This window comes from Canis aureus, unplaced genomic scaffold (assembly GCF_053574225.1).
Source record: "Canis aureus isolate CA01 unplaced genomic scaffold, VMU_Caureus_v.1.0 NW_027326412.1_RagTag, whole genome shotgun sequence".
NCBI lineage: Eukaryota > Metazoa > Chordata > Mammalia > Carnivora > Canidae > Canis > Canis aureus.
The window spans coordinates 566008-580281 of NW_027554413.1; the positions used below are offsets into that span (position 1 = coordinate 566008).

Genomic DNA, 14274 nt, shown 5'->3' on the forward strand with positions numbered 1-14274 from the left:
CATTTCTAATGGCTGAGTAATATTCCATTGTATACATAAACCACATCTTCTTTATCCATTCATCTTTCGATGGACACCGAGGCTCCTTCCACAGTTTGGCTATTGTGGACATTGCTGCTAGAAACATCGGGGTGCAGGTGTCCTGGCATTTCATTGCATCTGTATCTTTGGGGTAAATCCCCAACAGTGCAATTGCTGGGTCGTAGGGCAGGTCTATTTTTAACTCTTTGAGGAACCTCCACACAGTTTTCCAGAGTGGCTGCACCAATTCACATTCCCACCAACAGTGTAAGAGGGTTCCCCTTTCTCCACATCCTCTCGAACCTTTGTGGTTTCCTGCCTTGTTAATTTTCCCCATTCTCACTGGTGTGAGGTGGTATCTCATTGCGGTTTTGATTTGTATTTCCCTGATGGCAAGTGATGCAGAGCATTTTCTCATGTGCGTGTTGGCCATGTCTATGTCTTCCTCTGTGAGATTTCTGTTCATGTCTTTTGCCCATTTCATGATTGGATTGTTTGTTTCTTTGGTGTTGAGTTTAATAAGTTCTTTATAGATCTTGGAAACTAGCCCTTTATCTGATACGTCATTTGCAAATATCTTCTCCCATTCTGTAGGTTGTCTTTGAGTTTTGTTGACTGTATCCTTTGCTGTGCAGAAGCTTCCTATCTTGATAAAGTCCCAATAGTTCATTTTTGCTTTTGTTTCTTTTGCCTTTGTGGGTGTATCTTGCAAGAAGTTACTGTGGCCGACTTCAAAAGGGGTGTTGCCTGTGTTCTCCTCTAGGATTTTTATGGAATCTTGTCTCACATTTAGATCTTTCACCCATTTTGAGTTTATCTTTGTGTCTGGTGCAAGAGAGTGGTCTAGTTTCATTCTTCTGCATGTGGATGTCCAATTTTCCTGGCACCATTTATTGAAGAGACTGTCTTTCTTCCAGTGGATAGTCTTTCCTCCTTTATCGAATATTAGTTGACCATAAAGTTGAGGGTCCACTTCTGGATTCTCTATTCTGTTCCATTGATCTATGTGTCTGTTTTTGTGCCAGTACCACACTGTCTTGATGACCACCGGAAAGCCAGACTCTTTTATATCATTTTGATTCAAGGCAATAATGACTGTTTCTCGTTGCTCATTCACCATCTAATTCTGGATGTCTGAAGAGAATTTAGAATTGGAAATTTTAATTTTTAAATCATTTTGAGAATGTATATAGAGTATTCCATCACCAGAAACAAAAATGTGGGTAAGTGGATCTAGTTTGTTCTGGAAATGTAACTTTTGCTTTCTTTTTCTTTTTGCACAGCCCCCTGCCTTTCCCTCCCTTTCTCTCTTTTGTTTAAAATTGATTTATGTTATTGATTGTTAAAATGCTACATTTCTTTCTAAAGTCTCAAAATTATGGTAAAAGGTAGAAAATATAAGGAATGGCAGAGGACTACTTTTAGCCTTGAGAAAGTTTTAGTTTCATTGTTCTTTTCTCTAAATAATATTTAATGATAAAATAAATATTTTCTTTTTATTTTTAAGGTGCCTTATTTACAAACCACAGCACATAACATTTATAAGACAATATGTATGGCAGCTGTTTGCATTTAAATATATTTAAATCATGAAAATGTGCCATTCTTTTGTACTTAAATTTTCATGAAATGGCTTTGCAAGAATTTTTCTGTATATTATATTTGTTCTCCTTCTTCCCTGGTGGTCATTGAGATCTGGTGTTGTGTTTTGTTTTGTTTTTTGATGTATATGGGTGCTTGCTTTCTCTTTATCATTTCTTTGTTTCCATGATTAAGTTCTATATTTTTAATATCTTGTGAAGCTCACAGAAGTACCTTTCCTGAATATTACATTTCTTAAGGCTGTGGTATGGAACTTTATTATTTTAGTGACCCTTTTTATTCACTATATATAATTTTGGTAGGCCATTGGCAGTTGGGTCTCAGCACAGGATGGGTCTACATGCTCTGGAAAGGAACATTCTCAGCTCACCCTTCCACAGACACCTGGGCCATTCTCTGTTCTCAGCCTGCCCATCAACCATTAGGTGGCTTTGAGGTGACCACCATTTGCACTTTGGTTCTTGGTCCTTTGGTCCAAGAAGATGCTCTGACATTTTGCCTTTGTTCAAGAGCAAAGCCACCCACAGGCCTGGACAGGACTCTCTCAATCCTACTTCACAGCTACATTCAACATCATTTCCACTGCATTCAATTTCAGTGATTTTGGCCTTGGTGGTAGCCCGCTTTTTGCATAGTGGTTCTGTACCTTATATCCTTTTTTCTTTTAAGATTTTATTTATTTATTGGACAGAGAGCACAAGCAAGGGGAGTGGCAGGCAGAAGGAGAGAGAGAAGCAGGCTTCCCACAGAGCAGGGAGCCTAATACAGAACTCGATCCCAGGACCCTGGGATCAGGATCTGGGCTGAAAGCAGATGCTTAACCAACTCAGTCACCCAGGCGCCCTCTGTACCCTTAACCTTGTTCCTCTTTAGAGATCATATAGCTCTAGTTATGTCTCAGGGCTGTTATAAAAATAACATTAAAAACGACCAAAAACTGTTTGTAAAACCTCATCACTATGTTGATGTATAATAAAACAATGCTCTGTTCTTTTTGAGGCAGCCGTGAATAAAACATTCTACTAAGAGCAGCAGAAACTAAGTTTACTTTAGTTTTTAAAAGCATATTATCCTACCCTAGAAAGAAAAAAATCTATGTTACGTTGAATAATTAGTTTTTAATCATCCCATGTGGATTACTATCTGTCACCCTATTTTCCCAAAGGAAAGATAAAAAAATACAAGGGTTACAAAAATAAAAGGTCCCACCACCACAGCAATATACAGTTGGGCCAACATGTTTATTTTCAAAACAGAAAACACAGATCTTATAACAGTATATTGTTACCATCACTGTTCCAATTAGAAGAAAGAGGATGATTTGATTATTCTGAAGTATTCTGTAATATATTACAGCAAAAATCTTGGGTTTCTTTTTTCTCTAGTTTGTATTTGTAATGACTATCCCTGAATTATATGTCATAGTATATTAAAAATTGTAATAACTGGGGAAAAACAATGCAAGTAAAGTGAAATGTTTTATCTCTCCCCCAAAAAAGGCATTTTTAGTGGCATTATATTCATATTTCAGTAAAAATAGGCAATGAAAACTATCTCTGAAGCTGGAGCACCCATTTCTGAAAAATATTTTCCAACAATAGTGTTATATCTTCTATTCACATGAAGATAGAATCAAGAACTTAGTTTGTTAAATACAGCCCTGTTATTTGATCTTTGTTGGAACATTAAGAATCCATAATGATTTTTGAGAAAAACTGAAGAAATTGTACATTTGCTGCTACACTTGAGTGAAACCCAGAAATTCCTGCACCAAACACAACCACTTCTAATGCTCTGCAGCAGTGCTCACTTCGGCAGCACATATTGTGATGCTCTGCAGCAGTTTTTCTCCCCAGGCAGCCATATATTAGAGCACCTGGGGAACTCATTCAAAGGCACATTTCTGGCATCTCTATGACCTATGGAGTCACAGTCTCAGAGACGGGATCCAGGAGCCTGCCCTTTGGAGAGGTTCCCTGTGTGTATTATTCTCCTCTCTACAGCATTCAAGAAGACAGGTTAGAGGCTAGGGTGTGATAGCAGAAAGCACATATAGGGCTAGCACCTCCGTGGAACTTGGAGCAGCTCCTGTGGCTGGTGAAGGGTGACAGCATTGCTTCTTCACTTCAGGAATCATGATGCCATAGCCTTTACTATGGACCAGGAATTGTTCCAAGAGTTCAGTACTCACTACCTCATTTAACCCTCACAGCCACCCAGGGAAGTAGGGTTACTGCTGTCCCCATTCTGTAGGGAAAGACACTTAGACGCAGTGTGCATAGCTTGCCCAAGGCTGCATGCCTGGTGAGTCGGCTGTTTTCCTATGGTCCCAGGACATATCTTGTGCTTCAAAAAATTATGATACAAAAAGATGGTTTTTTGATCTATAAAATGTTTTTGTTTTCCCTTCAAACAGATCAACTTATTACCATGCAGCAATTTTTCCCATTTTTTCCCTATAAATCTCTTGTATTCTAAATTTAGGTGATAATAGTGGATTAGGATCTGTATGTTTTTGGAATTTAATAAATGTGTTGGGATGTAGATTTCTGGATGAAATTTAGAGTGGATACCTCTGGCAAGATTTAAATGGCAGAGGTGGAGGGGTGGTCGTGGTGGTGGTGGGATTTCATCGAAATGGGACATCAGAAGACCTTTAGACTAGTGCTCTTGAACCTCTAGCCACAGCCAAGGCACCAGAAGGATTTTATCTTCCTTTTATGCCTAGTTCCTTCTTAAAATTCTCATGCCCTTCAATACCATCAGCAAAAATCTTCCCAATCTTCATTTCAAAGCCCATCCCTACTCCACTTTAGACTTTAAATGACTGTTTCTGAAATGAAAAGCAGAAAATCGCAGAACCTTTAAATGTAGAAATGTGTGAACATAGAACACTGACATGCCAAGTACAGTTTTAACATTTTAAATGTATTAACGTTGAAATGTATTTGAAAAGTAGAAGGACTAGTAATCCTGTTCATCTTGTGTCTAAAATATGTTTCTTTTCTATTAATAAATACAGCAGATGAACTGTGAGTAGAGAAGCTGTCATTTGCTACTCCTCGGAAAGATCCAAGAAGTTTGTGAACGTCATCTCTTTTATTGTGTCATTTCTGCTGTTAATGCAGTCAGACAGGTTTAACAGCAAGGTCTCCTAGTCTCTAGTGCCATTTCTGGAGATGGTAATTTGAGGAATTTGAAAAGCATGGCAAAAATGTGAGCCAATTCAAAGATACACTACAGTTCATATATCAAAGGAAAAATACTTTTTGATGGTTTCTCAGAGATACTGAAGAGCTTGAAAATACATAGATGGAAAAAAAAAAAGAAAAAGAAAATACATGGATGGAGCCAGACTCTCCAGCCAGTTTCTAGATCATTACAAATGCATATTTTTCCATTTCTTTTTATTGAAGATAGACCTATTAATACTTCACAACCTAACACTATGCAGCTACACATTCATTTGACAAGTCAACCTTCTAGAACTGCAGTGTGGCAGCTATATCATTGATCTCGGGAAAAAGAGTTCTTGTGCTACTGAAGAACTTAGAGGATGAATATCAATGTCAACTTTGGGCCAGAATTAAGGGTTAGCTAAGAATTGGTAAGTCCATCCAGTTTTCAAAACTAGTAGCCCAACTGGAATGTAAATGGAGTGCTTTTATAAACAATTAATGCTCCTTGCAACACACAGGGAGTTATTCATGCATAGTTAGGAAGTCATTTTCTGAGACTTTGGCTGGAAACGTAGCTTTCATGGATGAAACATTTTGGGTAACATCTCCAATATTCCCCTTGCGAAAATGAAGTAACGACATCCATTAGACACTTCAAGTTTGCAGCTCTTCTTTCATGTGGCTCCAGTCCTCTTGGTCTTGGCATGTTGTGATAGTTTGGCACAAAGTAGCATCATTTTGTCCTTGACGATGATAGATTCTGCACACTTAATCCATTAATCTGAGCTGATGGACTTTGCCCAGAGTTAAAATATTTTGTTCTTACATAATGGTTTTCTTATTAAATCTCTGAACAATACTCTTTTACGGGTGACTACATTCAACCCCATATTCTAGATGTAAAAAGTAAAGTGAGAGGAGGTTAATTTTTTTTAATTTTATGAGGATTTATATAGTGCTTGGTGTAAGTGCTCAAGCTCTCTTCTGTTTTAGAAAATATTCAATCATATGGTCCTCAAAAGAAGTTTATGAGTCTTGTGCTATTAGACCCATTATAGGTGAGAAAGCTGAAGCACAAGGAAGTCAAGCGGCTGGCCAGCTGAGATAGTAAGTAGTAGAGCAAGAGTCCAACTCCTGCTGTCTGGTTCCAGGGTCTGGGCTCCAACCACTGCACTAAACTGTCTCTGCGCCTCACACTAGACCAGCCTTGTAGTTAATAACAATGAACTAAGGACAGAAATGAGAATATTTAACATTTCCAAACCCCCTTTCTGGTCACTCACCAACAATTTCCTCCCCATAGACAGCATTCTCATTTTCAAAGTGAAGTTTCAAAGTGAAAGTCTTAGACTTTGGAAAGGTGGAACCTTTGAGATCACAGAGGAGCAATCTTGGTAGATTGGGATTACGCAGAACAATTTAGCATCAAGAATATTTAGTGAAAAAGATTGAAAGTGAAGTTAAGGCATGACAGATGGGTGGTACTCTGCTTATTTGAAAAGTTCCTTTCAAATTATAAGTCCCACTTCCTTCACCTTTAGTCCTCCAGCCTAGATTGATGCGTCAGAATACCTGTGCATTTTACAATAACAAAGGTACCACTTGGAATTAACAAGGAGCCATTAGTCTCAAGTTCTTATGCTCTGCATAGCAAGGAAAGCCATCAAGGCTAGACTCCCTAACTGATAAGGAGCCAAGCAACAGTTTCACAGGTTTGCACACAGACTGCTGGGGTCTGTGCCTTCATGGGTACTGCTGGAAAAATAAAGATATTCTGTTGTTCTTAATGGAAATATAACCTACCCTGAAAGCTTTGAGATGTCAACTTACCCTACCTTGACCAGGGAGCTCTTTGCTATTGGTCCAGAAGAGAGGAATGTGGTTTCTAATTTTTATTTCCTGGCAGGAGTTAGAGGAGATGATGCATTGACAGGCAGCTGAAGGTGGGGACCCTGTGGATCCAGGACATCTGGGCATCATTAGCCATGGTGAGGGGCCAGCCCACATGAGAGGTAGCAGGAAGGAAAAGAATCTATGGCCAGATGGTGGAAGTCATGGCTGGAGGAAACACTGGCTTAATTTTTGGAAAAGATTTTTCTTCAAACTCTGAAATGACTTTGGAAGCCACTCGTTCTTTAAGGCCTCAGGATAAATAATTTAGCTAGCATATTGCAAAAGGGAAAAAATTGTAACTCTATCCATGAAGATGAGGTGGGTTTCATTTTATAATTCTCACTATTCAGAAAGCTTGCACAACTCCCTCGTCTCAAGGCTGTCGAAACTCAGTCTTCAATAACTCTTCTGCAAGCAGTGTCCTTGATACTCGCCAAGCTCAATTGCAATCTCTTCCTGTCATGCTAACGTTTTGAAGTAGAACTCACTTCTGGTCATAGTGGATCTGGAAGAAGCAGTTCAGTCATCAACAGATACGTGTTGCAGGTTGTTGGGTATTTTTTTCCTTCCTGCTGAGGCAAACATCACTTAGAATGATTTATCATTACTCATTCAGAAGCTCTGACTACCCCAAAGAGAGGCTAACCACAAAAATTTCTTCTAAAAGTGATGTAGCCACAGCTGTCTAGGAGTTATTTAGCAGTAATTCACTCTGGGCAATAGAAGAGTGATTAGAAGGATATCACATCTATTAAAATGTCAATCTAATTAAAGCATGGGAGAGAGCTCAAGAGAGCTTAGAGTCCCTATTCTGTGATTTGGATAGACTTTTTTACTTTACAGATTAAATCATAAGCTGGAAACAAAGTCTCTTTGCATCTCTGTGGTCTAAAATACTAACAAAAAGAAAAAAAAAGATTCTTAATAGATTAATAGGTTGTCATTCAGTAGGGTTTCTAGTAAACAGCATGTTAAGCCTTGTCCTTGTCATGGTCTCCAAAAGTGACTTTATTTTTTTTATAATAAATGTATTTTTTATTGGTGTTCAATTTGCCAACATACAAAATAACACCCAGTGCTCATCCCGTCAAGTGCCCCCCTCAGTGCCCATCACCCATTCACCCCCATCCCCCGCCCTCCTCCCCTTCCACCACCCCTAGTTCGTTTCCCAGAGTTAGGAGTCTTTATGTTCTGTCTCCCTTTCTGACATCTCCCACACACTTCTTCTCCCTTCCCTTATATTCCCTTTCACTATTATTTATATTCCCCAAATGAATGAGAACATATAATGTTTGTCCTTCTCTGATTGACTTACTTCACTCAGCATAATACCCTCCAGTTCCATCCACGTTGAAGCAAATGGTGGGTATTTGTCATTTCTAATGGCTGAGTAATATTCCATTGTATACATAGACCACATCTTCTTTATCCATTCATCTTTCGATGGACACCGAGGCTCCTTCCACAGTTTGGCTATTGTGGACATTGCTGCTAGAAACATCGGGGTGCAGGTGTCCTGGCATTTCATTGCATCTGTATCTTTGGGGTAAATCCCCAACAGTGCAATTGCTGGGTCGTAGGGCAGGTCTATTTTTAACCCTTTGAGGAACCTCCACACAGTTTTCCAGAGTGGCTGCACCAGTTCACATTCCTACCCACAGTGTAAGAGGGTTCCCCTTTCTCCACATCCTCTCGAACCTTTGTGGTTTCCTGCCTTGTTAATTTTCCCCATTCTCACTGGTGTGAGGTGGTATCTCATTGTGGTTTTGATTTGTATTTCCCTGATGGCAAGTGATGCGGAACATTTTCTCATGTGCGTGTTGGCCATGTCTGTGTCTTCCTCTGTGAGATTTCTGTTCATGTCTTTTGCCCATTTCATGATTGGATTGTTCGTTTCTTTGGTGTTGAGTTTAATAAGTTCTTTATAGATCTTGGAAACTAGCCCTTTATCTGATACGTCATTTGCAAATATCTTCTACCATTCTGTAGGTTGTCTTTGAGTTTTGTTGACTGTATCCTTTGCTGTGCAGAAGCTTCCTATCTTGATAAAGTCCCAATAGTTCATTTTTGCTTTTGTTTCTTTTGCCTTTGTGGGTGTATCTTGCAAGAAGTTACTGTGGCCGACTTCAAAAGGGGTGTTGCCTGTGTTCTCCTCTAGGATTTTTATGGAATCTTGTCTCACATTTAGATCTTTCACCCATTTTGAGTTTATCTTTGTGTCTGGTGCAAGAGAGTGGTCTAGTTTCATTCTTCTGCATGTGGATGTCCAATTTTCCTGGCACCATTTATTGAAGAGACTTTCTTCCAGTGGATAGTCTTTCCTCCTTTATCGAATATTAGTTGACCATAAAGTTGAGGGTCCACTTCTGGATTCTCTATTCTGTTCCATTGATCTATGTGTCTGTTTTTGTGCCAGTACCACACTGTCTTGATGACCACAGCTTTGTAGTACAACCTGAAATCTGGCATTGTGATGCCCCCGATATGGTTTTCTTTTTTAAAATTCCCCTGGCTATTCGGGGTCTTTTCTGATTCCACACAAATTTAAAATAATTTGCTCTAACTCTCTGAAGAAAGTCCATGGTATTTTGATAGGGATTGCATTAAACGTGTAAATTGCCCTGGGTAACATTGACATTTTCACAATATTAATTCTGCCAATCCATGAGCATGGAATATTTTTCCATCTCTTTGTGTCTTCCTCTATTTCTTTCAGAAGTGTTCTATAGTTTTTATGGTATAGATCCTTTACCTCTTTGGTTAGGTTTTTTCCTAGGTATCTTATGCTTTTGGGTGCAATTGTAAATGGGATTGACTCCTTAATTTCTTTTTCTTCAGTCTCATTGTTAGTGTATAGAAATGACTTTATCGATAGAGACCACTTGAATAATTGAATGCAGTAGTTAAAAACATGACCTTTAGTTTGGCTGACATGGCACTAAGACTCACCACCCCCAATGCCAAACTGAGTCCTTTGCGAGTTTCTGGACCCCTCTATGCTACTGTGTCATTTGAAAATAAGGGCCATGATTCTATTTTACAGGGTTATTGTAAGCATCTAACCAGATAACATTTTAGAGTTCCTGGCATCATGCCTAACATAAGAATAAGCATCCAATGAATGTTAGTTAGTAATTATTATTCTAAAGATAACCCCTTCTCATAACATTTGAGTCTCTCAATATTCAAGTTTAAACTGGATGAAGCTGGATTTTGAATTCTTTCAATCTGTTTATATTTCACAGGCAAAAAGCATTTTCACATCAGGGAAGACCAAATGGCAGATTATTATCATTTATTAACAAGGTGTAAGGCAAACGTAGAAATTTAGTGAAAAAGCAAACGTACAGCATGACCCCATTTTAAAAAACATATAAACCTGTTTGGAAAGCCATAGAACCAAATGTTATATTAGTTTTCCCTAAATTTCCTTTACTTTCTCTCTTATACTTTTTCCCAGATTCTGCAGTGAACCTGTATTACTTTCTTATTAGAGACATGCAGCATATGCTATTCTTCAAAGGAAAGAAGTGTAGAGTCACTGTGGAACCAACCAATCTTTATGTATATGTGTGTGACCCCGCCTGGATCTAGTATGGGGGAGATAAAGATAGAGACTGTGGAGGTAGGAGCAGGGAGCCCCAGGGAATCGCTGTGTCCATTTGGGGTAAGCTCCTGTAGATTTAGAGCTGTTGGCTTTTTGTCACCTTCAGAGAGGTTTTCCATCTGCCTGGTTCACCAGAGTCTTATTCTTTATCTCAATTGTTCTAAGTATGTAAATAATTCCAAAAATTGATCTGGTGTCCTGGGGACTCATGGACCTCTGCGATCAGAAACACACTGAACCATGGCTGTCTCCAATGATGGCCCCAAAACTGACACAGTGTGAGGGGATGCAGTTGTCAAGCGCCTGGAGCTCTGACTCACTCCACTTTAATTTAGGGAAATACATAGTACATGATTTTTATATTATTTATTTAATTTTTTAAAAAATTAAAAAAATTTCTTTTTATTGGAGTTCAATTTGCCAACACACAGCATAACACCCAGTGCTCATCCCATCACGTGCCCCCCTCAGTGCCCGTCACCCAGTCACCCCAACTCCCGCCCACCTCCCATTCCACCACCCCTTGTTCATTTCCCAGAGTTAGGAGTCTCTCATGTTCTATCACCCTCTCTGATATTTCCCCATTCATTTTCTCTTCTTTCCCCTTCATTCCTTTTCACTATTTTTATATTCCCCAAATGAATGAGACACCATATAATGTTTGTCCTTCTCTGATTGACTTATTTCACTCAGCATAATACCCTCCAATTCCATCCACGTCGAAGCAAAAGGTGGATATTTGTCGTTTCTAATGGCTGAGTAATATTCCATACATAGACCACATCTTCTTTATCCATTCATCTTTCGATGGACACCGAGGCTCCTTCCACAGTTTGGCTATTGTGGACATTGCTGCTAGAAACATCGGGGTGCAGGTGTCCCGGCGTTTCACTGCATCTGTATCTTTGGGGTAAATCCCCAACAGTGCAATTGCTGGTCGTAGGGCAGGTCTAGTTTTAACTCAGCAGTTTAACTCTGCCTTCAGCCCAGGGCCTGATCCTGGAGACCGGGATCGAGTCCCACGTCAGGCTCCCTGCATGGAGTCTGCTTCTCCCTCTGCCTTTGTCTCTGCTGCTCTCTCTCATGAATAAATAATTTTTTTAAATAAATAAAAAATCTTTTAAAAATGTTTAAAAAAAGATAAAATGAATAACTACAGTTAAAACTAAGAAATTAAAAATGGATTGGTCTAGGGGCACCTGAGTGGCTGAGTCAGTTGGGTGTCCCAACTCTTGCTTTTGGCTCAGGTCATGATCTTAAGGTCCGGTCCTGAGATCAAACCCCATGGCAGGCTCTGTGCTCAGCAGGGAGTCTGCTCTAAATTCTCTCTCCCTCTGCCCCTCCCCATCTCAAATAAATAAATATTTAAAAATAAATAAATGTGTTAGTCTAGAGTTAAGACAAAATGACCAGTGAATGCATGAAACACTAGGATGACAAAAGTTAGAATGTCTCCTGGTTTTCTAACAATTTCTCAATTAATTTGACTATAAAGACTGATTTTTTAAAATGTCATTTACTGTATCACCACAGATACACACAAAAGGCAGCACATATTAAATATGAGACACATATTTTATTTTATTTCTTTATTCATGAGACATACAGAAGCAGAGACATAGGCAGAGGGAGAAGTAGGTTCCCTGCAGGGAGCCTGATGTGGGACTTGATCCCAGTACCACGGGATCACAACCTGAGCCAAATATGTTTTCTAGGCCACAACAGAATAAGCCTAGAATAAACTAGGTGCAAGAGGCTAATCATTTTGAAGAACAAATTCTCAATATAAACATAGGCTCATAAAGAAAGCTGAGTCAAATTCCAATTAACAAGCATATTTAAAACAAAAAATAAAATAAACTCCACGGCTAACTAGGTTTCCATGAACTTCATAAACCTTCCATGAACTTCTGACCCTTCTTTTCTATGGAGTATGATATTTACTGCCTGTACCAGTGAAATAGGCATAATTATATAGTATTTATAGCTTGGTAATCAGTGTATACTGTTGTCAATAGTTGGGGCAGCAAATAATTTCCTAAAAGTCAAATCACCTGTCTTATTAAGCCAAAATGTAGTCAAGTTTTATGTATGTTTGAAGTACTTTCAGAGCAATCATAAACAAATCCCAGTTGATATTCAAAATACAACTCCAGAGAATTTAATAAAGGATTAGACAAAAACAGTTTTCAATTTTTACTATAAATGCCAACTTGGTATTTACTAAATATTTGTAGATTCATGTTAAGACTAACTCTACTTGTGACCCAGTGACTTATAAAGATAGGATGTGAGAGGCCCTTAAAAATTTGTCCTTGATTTTATAAGACACATGTAAAAAATATCTGTCCTATTTACTTGGATGTAGATATCCTTGCTTGAGTAGGATACTAGATTAAAAACTGAGAGACAAGAAGAGTTTAAGTGAAAACACCTCAGAAACAGATATACTTGCTAGACAATTAAATTTCCAAGGGATCTTGGAAATATCCAAAGACAATGTTTACAGTGATTTGAAATTTCAACTGAAACAAGTATGGCCAGCAACCAAATACTACCCTCAATTGAAGAGGAGACCCTTTATAATTAGTTGCTGTCAACTGTGTTAACAGTTGTTGTTAACATTTAGTTAACATTATATGTTAACAGTGTTATAACATTTCACTATTTAAATACTATTGTACTTTACAGAGTTAGAAGACAAAAGTCTAATGAAGCATCTACCATGGGTTAGAGAACTAAAATCTAGATGCCATTACCATTCACCAGGATTATTATTAAATTACAAAGTGTAATCATAGTGTGGGGCACCTGGGTGGCTCAGTTGGTTGAGAGTTCAACTCTTTGTTTTGGCTCAGGTCATGATCTTATTATGGGTCTAGAGATCAAGACGTGTTATCAGGCTCCACATTTAGTAGGGAGTCTGCTTAAAGATTCTCTGCCTCTGCTCCCCCCCACCCACCTCACTCACTCTCTCTCTTAAATCAATCGTTTTTTAAAAATGCAGTTACAGTGTTATGGAACACGTTCTATCAAAGAGAACTTTAAATTTCAGAAATGAAATTTGATTTATATTCTTCAGTCTGATTTAAGATATACTAAGACAAAAACTTTGTCAGTGAAAAACTTACCTTTGCTCTCACAAAGTTGCTTGAATTTCACATACTCGGACTAAAGATCTTAAATTTTTTAATTCAGTACAAATTTCTGACATGTGAACACTTCCCATATTATGGGCTTCTTCTCGCAATCTTGATGCCTATAATTAAAGAAATAAAGATCACATACATGCCACAATCACGTACAAAAAAAAAAAACAAAAACCCCAAAACATTAAATTTCTGACAACTTTGTACCAAGATTACAGAACAATCCGCCTTTAAATCCACAAAAATGATAGTGAATCTAAAGGAGAAAAAGGATTTTCTTTAAAAAACTGTCTAATGGTGGAAAGAAGGTATTTTTCCAAGATTTCCCCCTTCAACTTCTGGAGGATATAGTATTTCCAATTTTAGTATTGCATAGCACTAAGGATAGAAGAGCTCATGATTCGTGGTTAATAAGATGCTGAGTCAGCCAGAGTAAAGTTCAGGTGTAACAATGTTAAAAGGGACTTCACTGTATTCTGATGTCATAAGATATGCAATATTACCTCTGTGAACTTAGAGAAAATTTCAGACAGTCAGTAAGCTGCTAAAAGGGAGAAGCCAATGGCAGTTAATTGGAATGTCCAAAGGTCCCTCATTCCAAAGCAAAACTGTTTTCTAACTTCTACTTGCTAGTCTAGTGGAGAGATAGAAGAGTAATAGTATGAACAAGTTCTAAAACTATCAGAGCAGCTGGCTGAGTAGCATCCTGGCTTTAAGCCTCATAACTATTCTAACTGGGTGACTTTGGTATATAATTTATTTGGTCTTAAGGGTCTTCAATGGTAAAATGGGAGAACTCATCTGCACTGCTTAACAGTTTTGA

At 38.4% G+C, this 14274-nt stretch overlaps 1 protein-coding gene across 1 annotated transcript in view; it reads right to left on the reverse strand.

Moving 5' to 3' along the window:
• Positions 1–11865: 11865 nt before the first annotated feature.
• The window catches only part of LOC144309470 (WW domain-containing adapter protein with coiled-coil-like), a 28630-nt gene continuing 26221 nt past the window's right edge, over positions 11866–14274 (reverse strand). Inside the window, exon 9 of the mRNA XM_077890554.1 lies at positions 11866–13561. Coding sequence (XP_077746680.1) covers positions 13442–13561 — 120 coding nt within the window. The 3' untranslated portion in view covers positions 11866–13441. The remainder of the gene's footprint in view (positions 13562–14274) is intronic.